At 29.9% G+C, this 11,977-nt stretch overlaps 1 protein-coding gene across 1 annotated transcript; it reads left to right on the forward strand.

Moving 5' to 3' along the window:
* Window positions 1-302: 302 nt before the first annotated feature.
* On the forward strand, window positions 303-8,213 carry LOC107442814 (phospholipase A2). Its single transcript, XM_016056470.3, has 6 exons — window positions 303-542; window positions 1,624-1,843; window positions 2,593-2,729; window positions 3,829-3,988; window positions 5,542-5,694; window positions 8,014-8,213. The coding sequence occupies exons 2-6, from the start codon at window positions 1,629-1,631 to the stop codon at window positions 8,102-8,104; spliced, it is 756 nt and encodes a 251-aa protein (XP_015911956.1). The 5' UTR covers window positions 303-542; window positions 1,624-1,628; the 3' UTR covers window positions 8,105-8,213.
* Window positions 8,214-11,977: the final 3,764 nt, after the last annotated feature.

Consider the following 11,977-nt stretch of genomic DNA (forward strand, 5'->3'; position numbering starts at 1 on the left):
ATACCCTGTATGTATCCTCTTGTTGTCCTTCTCTGAGTTGCACTATATTGTACAAATCATCATTCTGCTTGGCAAAGGTTATAAGGCGTACTTTGCCATAAAGCACACAAGCCTGCATGCATCTGTACCTATAAATCAAGGAATAAACAGTAATATTTTAACTTTTATTTATTTATTGTTACACATGCATATGCAAGCTTGTGCACTCCTTAAAAAGTACAACTTATAAACCGTTATAAAGAACAAAGATCAATCCTTGGTTACTACGGGATTCGTACCAACTATCTCCTCACTACATAGCGTTTATTGGGAAGCCGAGATCGCCCCGTCAGAGAAGCTCTGTTTTAACTTTGTATGATATGCAAATTTAATGCGTAGTTTGCGCATGCTCAAATAAATTTCTCTTAGCTAACTACAGAAGCAAGAAATTCTTGTCTATCAAATCGGACAACTGAGTGTGATATTTGACTGAACAAATATTAAGTATTTTTTCTAATCAGTTATTCCATTTACAGAGCCATATTTTAGGATTTATTTTTTCAGTAAGTATAATAAAAGTAAAGAATTTATTTTTTATAGTTTTATAGACCGAATATATTTAATGAAATACAGGGATTAAAAATGTGTAACTATACTAACCAAATTCATAATCTTTATTCGAAATCTGGAATTTATTGTTCGTTTACCTATGAAACTTTCGTAATTTAAAGCTAAGTAATAATTTTTATAGTTCTTCTAATTCGATAACGACAAAAAAGTACTTCTAAGTAATATTTTGTGTTTAGTTCCTTATACAAGTATTTACGCGTTCTTATTAGAAGCGTAGGATAAAATTTAATGCAATTTATAAAGTGTTTTGATAATTTCAAATGCGGTCTGCTTTATTATTTTAATTTTTTTCATCCTATGTGCTACTATAAGCAGTAACTCTATTTTATATATTTCGTGCCTTAATTCATTACTCGGAAACTTTATATCTTGGTTCAGATGTTTAAGTAGTTCTAAAGAGAATCTGCAAGAAATTTATTAAACTTCCTAATATGAGTATCGTATATAATTTTCTCTAGTAGCATTCTAAATTTTATTAGATTCAAACAGCTTAATTTTGATTCGTTAAATACTTATTAGTCACTGGTTTTTCCTGTGTTTTAAATTTTATCTCAATTTTGTTCGAAACTGATCAGTTTGAAGACAGATTTAAACTAGTATTCTTGTAAACTAGTATTCTTTAACTCGTATTTTACTGTACTATGTTATATGAAATTTAATATCTATAACCAATGAGTGACAATATGAAATTTTATTTGAATTTTATCTACCAGCTGTTTTAAAATTTTAACTCAAATTTTAATAACTTTCTTTTAAATGCAAGTTTGTTTACTTAGGTCCCCTTTTGAGAAAAAGTTCATGTAATTGATTCAAATGTATATATTTGCACTTACATTAGGCACTTTTTTTATTTTCAAAATCATAGTTTTAGGCATAATTTAAACTAGCAGCTAGTTATTTAATATTTCAAAACTATTTCTATTTAAATTCTATAGAAATACTTCGACAACTTGTAATTTCATGTTTTAAACATTCAAATTTATATTAGTGTTAAATATATGCATGCATTTCCAGGATACATGATGCTATTATTATTATTGTTTGGATTTTCTTTGGGCTATTCTAATGCTGATAAAGTAAATAGCACCTCTCCTTCGAAACCCAATCTATTGGAAGAGCTTGACCGAATACTGAGACCAGACATAGTTGCTTTGATTGGATTGAAATCCAGAGGAGGAAGTAGCTTCATTCCATTAGAAAGCCAGCAATTTAAATGTAGGATTTTAAATAGTCTGTAAGTATCTCCAATTGCAAATTTATTTACCTTTGATTACAATGTTAATCTGAAGCTTCAGACTGCCTTTCAACTGTTTGATAAGAACAAAATTTCATCCAGTATTTTCCCTCTATTTTCTATATCAACCCTTTGTGGTTGCATGATTTCTACGCCGCTAAAGCTATTTTTTATCCTAGTCTTGCTTTCTCCAGCTGAACAGATGAGAATCTAGCTAATTATCCTATTTTTATAATTCAGATTACATTTCAAACACAAATGTTTTTTAATTATTTGTTTCAAAAAGATTAATCTTACTATAAGCTGTATTGAATTTAAATAATTGTATACGTCTGTCTCCCCCTTCCAGGAGTACAATTTTTAGTACATAGTACTAAATTCCAATAAATGTTTCGATAATACTAGTAAAACTCTCTCGCATTTGAAAATCTGTCTTCTCTCCAATCTAATGTATTAAAAGCTCATTATCTGGTATTTTAAATTTTATTTTGTTTATTTAATATTTTAAATAAACGTTTCAAGTAAGTAAAATTTGTCATGTAATATTCTTGATGAGCTTTTAGCTAATTATAAATATTAAATAAAGTAGCTATTCGATCTTTTGTAAAATACAAACTCAATATAATTTTTTAAACTGTAAAAAGTAGTTAACTGTTGAATGCTAAAATATGAAATTAAAGCTTATAAGAATTTTTAATAGGTAGATCTACCTTTAATTATATAAAGTAATTTTCTTAAATCTTCTTTAGTTATAGAAATGCAAAAATATCGAATCCGACCTTTCTTAACGACATGTTAACTCCTCAAATGATGAATATGCTGGAAAATTGTTCGACAAGAGACTTCAGAATTGCAGATTTCTTTAGTCAAGCTCCAATTTTTCCCGGTAAGAAATTCTTTCATGAAATCTTTTGATTTAAAGAGATTTTTGTACTTTTTACTGCAGAGTGAAATATTTCTTCCAGAGTTCTAACTAGTCAGAATGGAATTTTAAACTAATTATTTTAACTATATCATACAGAAGATGGCTATATGTAGTAGGATTATTTTATAGAAATGAATGCAGTATTTTTATAAAAGACTACTGACGCGACATAAAAGAATGCCCGAAGAACTTCTGAAAAATATTTAGCGATGTTCGCAAATATTTCTTCCCTTACTAGTGCTATTAATATTAAGAGTAGTTTTGTTTAAGTAATTACTGTAACGAAATCTTATAAATAATTTAACTCCGAAACTAAATAAGTGTTAAGGTGATTTTAGTTTAATTTTAGTTTTTGAAATTTAAGATTAAATTTCTAGAATCTTCGAGCAAACTGCGACTCGCATATTTTAAATCTTTAAAATTAGCTTTTTCTTATCCATAGAAAAACCATTGCACCAAACTTGTGCAGGCATCTAAGATTTTATTAGGTGGTGGTAAAATTTATTTGGAATAATTTTCTATGAATTTACTTTCAGAACATTAATAGGCATAACTAAAATTTTATTTAGGGAGATCTGGCATCCAATCTATTGGATAACTTTTCGCACAATTTTAATAATAAAGAAATGTTTTTATACGCCTTTAAAAAGTGATACTCTTAAGTAGAAATAACAAGTTTAGTTTCAGTAAAAATTTAATTGCCATTGACTTTATAATGTAGGTATAGGATTTTTATTTTTTAAATAATATAAAGCTGTATTTTGCATTGTGTTGACAGTTTGAAAAGAATTTTTTTCCAAAAACAATGCTTGCTTTATTTTAAAAATATATTCAATTAACTAAGCTTGTGTCACAAATTCATTGTATTCAATATTTAAATAACTTTGAATCATCAGTTTGTTTTCTAGTACATACAAATTATTCCAATACTGAATTACGGGAAGAAAGAAAACCTATACGAAGTACAAGAGAAAACGTATACGTTGAAAACACGTTTGCTATTATAAGTCATGGTTTGCTATGTAATTGAGAAAGGAATGTTTCCTTTGTATTTTTTTAGGTACTCTATGGTGTGGACAAGGAAATTTGGCCGAAAACTTTCACGATCTTGGCTATTTCAACCAAACTGATGCTTGCTGCAGGGATCATGATTATTGCGATGACATTATTCGGCCTGGTAAAACAAAATACAATCTAGCCAACCCTTACAAAATTACTAGGTACGATATTCTAATTTACATCCTGTGTGGAATCTGTAGTTTAGTATTGTATATTATGCAGAACTGCTAACGTTTTCCCTTTTGGGGAAAATTTCTAGCTGAAGAAACTTTGTTTCAATTTTTTGTAAATTTGATTTAAAGTAGATTTCTAAACCTTTCACATGTACGAGATTCAACGTTTAATTGAAAAGCCACTGTTGCAGCTCTTTCGTGGTAAGGCTTTTAAAATGTTTGCAAACTTAGCAAAGATTATGTAAGCTTTAATTTTCAAATGTCTACCCCTCTATAAAATATTTTACAAGCAGAGTTATAGTCCTTATGCTTTCAGACAATAAATAACTTTTAAAGTTAAGTTTAAACATTTACACTGTTCAAAGTAAATTATAAATGATTATTTCAGATGCTGACTTTTTATTGCTTAAATTGTAATTATGGCAAGTCTCATGTAAGCAAAATGTTTAGGATTTTATATTCTGCATTCAAATTTTAGTTTGGAATTGTTTAGTTGAAGCTCTATGCTTTGCCGGTAATAACAGATGGATGTATAAAGAGCTCAACTCTTTGCCGCCTTGAAAGATACCTATAATTTTTAAGAAGTTACAGCTATTGCCAAACTAAGATCTTTCCGCAGCAGAGTATTATGGAAAATAATTCAAACCCTATTTTTATATACGTAATTTCCTGGCTGGAACTTTAATTTTCCAGAAATTGCACTTGGTAATTTTTATAATGAACAGAAATCTTCTACATAACTCTCTTCTAAGCATTTTCAAAATATAATTTATTATTTTTAATTCAATCTGCATGCAGAAAACATTTATCACTGTAGAACAAGAGAATTTTGCAGTGGTTTAACTTTAAGCTTAAATGACTTGAACACTACGTGGTATGAAATATTAAAATTTGAGGCCTCATAAAGCAACTAATATGTCAAGTTAGAGAGAAAAAAAGCCATCAGGTTTTAAAAGATTTTAGATTTTGAAAATTAAACAAAATATTATATTTTAGTATGCTTCCTAATTTGATAAAATAAGAGCATGAGTATAATGCAATATTTTTACTAAGTGTATTTTGGTATGCTTCAAATTATTAGACCATACTAAAAATCTATCTTATAACTTCAATTTGTTGTAAGAATAACGTCACAATCGAAATAAGCCAACCTGTATTCCCCTGTGAGAGAAAGTTGCTTTCTTTAGCATTTTATGCGAAGTGTTCAGCATAGCTTTTATAAAATTTGAATACCGTAACTAGAAGGCATTTGTATTTTTGCACAGCTTTAAAAGGTTAATATGTAAAATTTTTAACAATACTGCTTGTTTTCTGCGTGGTCTAGTCACTTGAGTCAACCTTATGTTTAAAATTTCACTTAACCATCAATGTATGAAGAGTTTTTTTCCAACGGATTAATTGAAACTTGTTTAAAACTCGCATTATGATTTAATTTGAAGTGATTCAAATCAGACTTTCATAGTAGAAACTTCTGTTACGAGACTTTTATTTTTAAATTTAATAATTAGTGCATGTCATTAATCCCTTTTTATATTTTGAAGATTGCATTGCAAATGTGACACTGCTCTTCGTCAATGCTTCAGAAAAGTGAACACTCCTATTTCTAACACAGTGGGATACATTTTCTTCTCTCTCCTTCAAACTCAATGCTATGACTTCGACTATCCAGCATCACGATGTTTAGTTTGGAGACGGTAAGTCCCTCTAATTACTAAAGGTTTCTTTAAACAGTTTTAAATGCGTATATCTTGACAGTATAAATTAATCCTAATTCAATTTTTAAGAGTTAATTTGTCTAGCATCAGTTATTGCTGCCATGCAATTGCAAAACTTGTTTCACGACTGACTTCCGAGAAAAGTGGCTTAGCAACTATTTTTCTTCTATTGCTAACTCTATGAATGTTAAAATAACTCAATAATTAGTAGAATGTAAAATAATAGAACGTAAAAAAAACTCATAAAACTTCACTTTTTAAGAAATTTTTTCGAAATCTGTAGCTTACCGTATTTCAAATATATAATTCTAAATTTTGTATTTTTGTAGCTTACGTTGATTTATAAATTGCGCGGCAGTATGAGATCTTTGTAATGAATGGGGGGAGAGGAGTAATCGGCAATGCCAACCTTCCTCTATGAAAAGGTACATCACCATAGAATCGAGTTAACATGTCTTATATACCAGTGAATTGGAATTATATTTTTGTAGTGGTAGATACACTACAGTACTCCCCACCAGAATTATATCTGATGGAATTCGATGAACATTCCCACTAGTTGATTCATTGCTGTCTTGTGAGACGCCGGGAGAGCTGTATTAAGATTACCATACTTTTTTGGTACTGATCGTGATAACTGTATTAAGTTCACGGTCATGGTCGCTCCTATGCTTCCATTAGTCTAATACGTTGTGTGTGATCGAAACTGTGTAGCAACAGCACGAGGTGGATAATGTCGCAGTCCCATGTAGCAAGTCAACTATTCATTGTGAACCATCCAAGTAGGCGTGTTCAAATCGTAGTGGGCGTTTCCGCCAAGGTAGGCGTGTTCACGTCACGTTCGATGGTCACCTCTGTGTGGATAGTAGTTAACGACAATGTCAACCTTCATCTATGAAAATGTACCTCAACATAGAATGGAGTTAACACTTCTTATATGCAAGTGAATTGGAATTATAATTTTTAGAGGTAGATACACTACAGGTTTAACCCTATTGAGCTATAGGGTTTTTTCGTTAAATTTACATTCTACTTTATTAGCAAAATTTTGTATTTCTTAGTTTTAAAAACTTGAATGAGCTCCAGTCTTATATTAACGTAACCTAAGTTTTTATCGTTTGTATTGTCAAATATTCCGAATATATAATTGATATTCACAAAGGTAGAAATCTGGCTTTAACTTTTTCAATATATTATGGTCGTGTAACTATTTTAAATAAAATTAAAATGATTTTTAAATCTAAGAAAAATATAAATCGACTGCAGTTTTTGTTTATGAAAATTATTCACAAAGTTGCCTTGTTCTTACTGTAACTTAAGTTATGCTTGTAAAATAAAAATGCGGTTAAACTTCAGTTCCATTTCTTGATGTAAATTTTTCAGAACCATAAGTTTTTGGCATTTCAGAATGTGCCATAGTTTTGACAATAGCCACTTCATTTTACTCAACATTCAAGGAAGTGCCGTAAATCCATCTGAAACTAAATCTTTCTAGATATGTTTATCGAAACAGTACTACGAAAATTAAAACAAAAACGTCAAGATTAAGAATTTCGCAAACATTATTAGAATGATTACCAAGACTAAGCTATTTTGGATATTTTAACAATTCAAAAATTTTTGGAACTAGTTCCGATTAGTTGCTTTCAAATGCAGAAGCTACCATTGTAAGAAAACTCTACTTTGTGAAGGGCTTATACGCAGAGTTGCTCTAATTCTGAAGTTTTAAAGGAACGTGCGCATCGCATGTAATCAGAATTTTCTCAACTCTCTTCTCTTGTGATGAAATCTGAGCATTTGTGCTGAGTTCTAATATTAAAGCAGATTTTTATTTTTGCTAGTTAAACTAAAATTGTTCATTTTAAAAAAAACTTTATTTCGAAGGTCATTGTTACCCAAACGGTTGTAATCTCCTAAACACTTAAAAGGTAAACATTTCAAAATTCAAAACTGGAGTCGGTCATTAAATCTATTCATAGTAGTCATATTGATAGGAATTTTGATAGAAGTAACAAAACTTTCTGAATTATGATAGAAATAGAAGGAAAGTCTTAATGCGTTTGAATACAAATTTCAATTTATTGAATTTTATCTATCGTGAACTTATTTAATACTGTTCACTTAAGTCCATACTATAAAATGAGCATTGCTTTGTCTGCTGAGAATAATAGCAAGGGATTAACATTGACTGTTTTGTAAGTTTCTAAATTTATACCCGACATAGTGTAACAAGTAATTATATAGCAGACTAAGTTCTGAACATTTACTTGCACTCATGTTGTTCGCTTTCCTTTGCAGTGGTTCAATAAGGGAATACTGCGTAAAATATGAGCTTGAAGAGGATAAGCCCAAGATGTGGCAATGGTTTGACCAAGAACCTTATTTGTAACTACCTACCAATTCATAAACATATCTAAATATATCTGTGACAAAACTTCGTGGTGAATGTTTTTTACTGTATTTATGTCTAGTTTTAATAAATTTTACGTATTTGTAAATCTGTTTTATTGCTTGAAAATCTCAGCTAGGTTGATAGTCAGATATAAGACAAAAATTCAGTATTTGTAAGTTCATATACTCTAAACTTTAAAAAGAAATTGAATTTATACATTTCAAATACTTTTAATCTGTATGAGCACCGTTATCCATGCCCTGTATTTCCCCTTGAATGGAATGTATCTAAAACATAATGTTACCCTTCATTGCATACTTTCTATTTATTGAGAATACGAACTTAAATGTATTTCTTTAAAGTGTGTGGATCTTTCATATTTACGGAATTTATTTCAATGTTTCAATTCGGTCCAACTTTAAATTCACAACTTTAAATTGAATACGCGTAAAATATCAGTTAGAAATTTTTACTCTTTCCTTCAAAATCAGTGTACTGGGTATAGCTTTATTCGAAAGGAAACGCAGTACAAGCTTCCAATGAGTCTCATGACCTTTGGTATGAGGTTGGGCTTGAAAGGAAATGACCTAAAGGCACTAATAAGTAGAACTTTATAGTAAAATTCTTACTTGTAATCGTTTAAATTGCTAAGCTGTCAATGTCATATTAAAGAAATTTAATTTTCATTAATGCACTTAGATTGCAGATTACAGTGTACTTGTATTCAATATAAACAGCATTAGGTTTTAAAATTGACTCTTTTGTTATCCAATGAATAAATTCATTTAATACTATTTTTGATGTCTTGAATAAAATCCGTCTTTTTGAAGGTGAATTCAAAGGTTTTCGTCCATAATCAATACAGTGAGTGATTTCTGAAATAAAGAATTGGCAAATAATACAATAATTCAGTTTCTCACTTCTGAAAAGGCTTAATGTGCGTAGGATTTAATATTGATGAAGAGAATATAAAAAAAAGTTTAAAAAATATGCTGCTTGCCGTGATAAATTACATATCGGCAAGAATAAAAAGTAATTGAAAATCGTGTATTCAGTATTAATTGAATGCTTTAGTTTTAAATAGAATCTGGGAATAGGATCACAAAATTTATATTTACGACAAATATTGCAATAGCCCTTTTGAAATTATTTGATTTAGGATTAAGTTGCTGATTTTTTCTATAAGATTCCCGGTAATATTTTATATTAGTCCTAATGGTGGGAGTTCCACAGTGGAGACTGGTCGTAAGACTCTGTTCCGAGTGAAGAGTATCACCGAAGTAAAGCATCAATGGCAACGGTCAGAAAGTGAGTGAGTGAATACTTTTATCATTCGAATGGTCTGAGAGCATGGAAAATACCAAATCATGGAAAATATCTTCCAGTGGAGGATCAAAAGTGTCATAGCATGTCTCCGGATCATCCTCAGGGATGCTTCGCAGTCTGTCGCCAACAGCCCTTTGTGCAGTTCTGGAGCGACGTAAATAAAGTACTACTATAATTGCGAGAATATACAAAGAGTGAAAAAGCAATGGAGAAAAAAAACTGAAGTCATGGTTCCAACAGCTTGGTTCATATCCTGACATTTTGGTGATGTTGCTGTTTCAGATACCTCGTGGATTGGTCCCGTAACAAATCTGATTCCTATATTTTTATATCTATATTGATACTGTTCATAGAGTGGTAATGTATTAATGGCCCTAGGTTACTTGAAAATATTATGTTTTTAGTTCACGTGCGTTTTTAGTTCTCAAACATTTCAACGAGTTTCCCAATGATAAAAAATCAGATATTGCAAATTGTCATTTAATCTCTAAAAATAGTTAAGTTTAGAAAAAAAGGGATTCAGTTTGAAGAAAAGATAAATTTTATCAGCGAAAAGATATTAAAGACTGAAGATTCCCTAATGTGTGCTGCTGCCATCTATCCATTTGTTTCTCAGTCAAGACGAACTTCCACCCTTTCGATGCTAATTTGTCAAACAAAAGGCACATTTTCGTGACTTATTTCGCGAGGCAAATGGCTAGAGATCTAGACTTGTCAATGTGTTATTAGAAAAAACAGCGTAATTAACCTTCAAAACTTTAGCTCAAAGTATTTTAAAAATTTTAAATTTAAATCTTCGTTTTTCGAAATTTCAAGATAGTGCATTTCCTAAAATAAACAATGATTTAGAGTTGATATATTAAATGCTTAGAATTTACATTTAGAGATAGCAATAAGTTCTCCAAGCATAGAACACCTGCTCAAATTTTATGCTAAATTTTCCCTGCCACAACTTTCCAAGTAAATAAATTTTAAAATGCATCTTTTTATAGATTGTCAGAATATAAAAAAAACAAAAAAATAAAATGATTTATTTTTCTTTAAAAGGAAATTCATAAGCTATATAAAATAATGTTATTTTTTATATATATACTTGATTTAATTCCATGTAGGATATATGTTTCGGAATTCTTTATTCAATACATAAATCATCATAAAATGAAGTGGCACATTAAAAGCATTTTAAGATTATTAGTTGCGAGGAGAAAGTGAATTGCTTATGTACATAAATTGCAAAGAATAGATAACTCTCAAGAAGAAAATGAGATAAGAATAAGAGTATAGAATTAATGGGTCTACAAGAAAAGAAGCTTTATTTTGTTTCTATTTTCATGAAATTGAGACTGACCGAAAGATTGGGTCCCTGAACCGGAAATAGCTGGACATGGCGACTGCTTTTGCAAAGCAAAAAAGCAAAAAGCTCTGAAATATTGCTTTTACCAGGTCATCAAAGCTACTTTTTCAAAGCATTTTCAAGCTTTATTTCTTCCGTTTTTATGCTGCTGGTTTGAAGGTTTTTAATGATTTTTAACTTGACATTAGATACGATTAATCTTTTACAGAGAATTGAGCGGTTTTACTGAATGGTTTAAAGTACTTTTTATAAGCTCTTTTCCCTTTCTTTTACAAAATTTTAAAGTTAAAACTAATAGTATATACATTATCTAAAATTAAAAATTAGATAAAGATTAATTTGTTTCTAAAAGGACTTTTCTTAAAAAACACTGCAGTATGTTTTAACATAAAATAGATCACTGCATTGATAATCATTAATGATACGTATCTTTGAAATTCGTGTCGAAAACGTGAAAATTGAAACTTGCATTAATAAAAATGGTTTAGGGTTTCATTCGCTTCGTGAGAATGGAAAAAAATGTTTTAGAAAATTGACGTAAACATTGTCACAAAACAATATTCTTCCTACTGTCCTTCACGATAACATGTTCTATTTCTAACGATTTGGTAAAATGCTAACTCTATATAAGTTTGATAATACAATTTTCATTTGTGTAAGATATTTTGAAGGCGTTCAAAATTTTTGATCAATTGTATGATGAAATGGTACATTTTCATGAAAATATCATGAATTTTTATTATAAATTAAAACGAATTTTTCACAATGTTCATTATTCACACACATTCATTTTTAGGTCATTTCCCGATGTTTCCAGCTCTGATGTTTTCAAACCGAAAAATTTATGTGTATTCACAAAGAGAAAATTTTTTCAAATATCGCTATACATCCGATAAGTTAGTTGTGCTTAAAGAAACTAGAAATTATTTATCTAACCAAATAAGTCAATTAATTGAATTATCTTCCTTAACCAGTCACTGTTTTTCATCAATCCTGATTACCATGATGCAGGCTTTGGCATTCGATTCTATAATTCGGCATTGTATTTTTGTCCAGCGAGATTTCGGCATTCACAGTTTTGTCCAATTCATGGTTTAGTGCGTCGTGATTTTGCCATTCGCTTTCTTTGTCATAGCGATTTTGGCCGGAAAGCATTTAGCTCCTGCGCATGTTTATCCATTGGAGGCACC

Source organism: Parasteatoda tepidariorum, chromosome 5 (genome assembly GCF_043381705.1).
Source record: "Parasteatoda tepidariorum isolate YZ-2023 chromosome 5, CAS_Ptep_4.0, whole genome shotgun sequence".
NCBI lineage: Eukaryota > Metazoa > Arthropoda > Arachnida > Araneae > Theridiidae > Parasteatoda > Parasteatoda tepidariorum.

Excerpts from the sequence above, each read along its gene's own strand:
- LOC107442814 (XM_016056470.3), top strand. The coding sequence starts at position 1,629 with ATGATGCTATTATTATTATTGTTTGGATTTTCTTTGGGCTATTCTAAT. Across the intron at positions 1,844-2,592 it reads TGTAGGATTTTAAATAGTCT|TTATAGAAATGCAAAAATAT; the intron begins GTAAGTATCTCC and ends AATCTTCTTTAG. Across the intron at positions 3,989-5,541 it reads AACCCTTACAAAATTACTAG|ATTGCATTGCAAATGTGACA; the intron begins GTACGATATTCT and ends TATATTTTGAAG.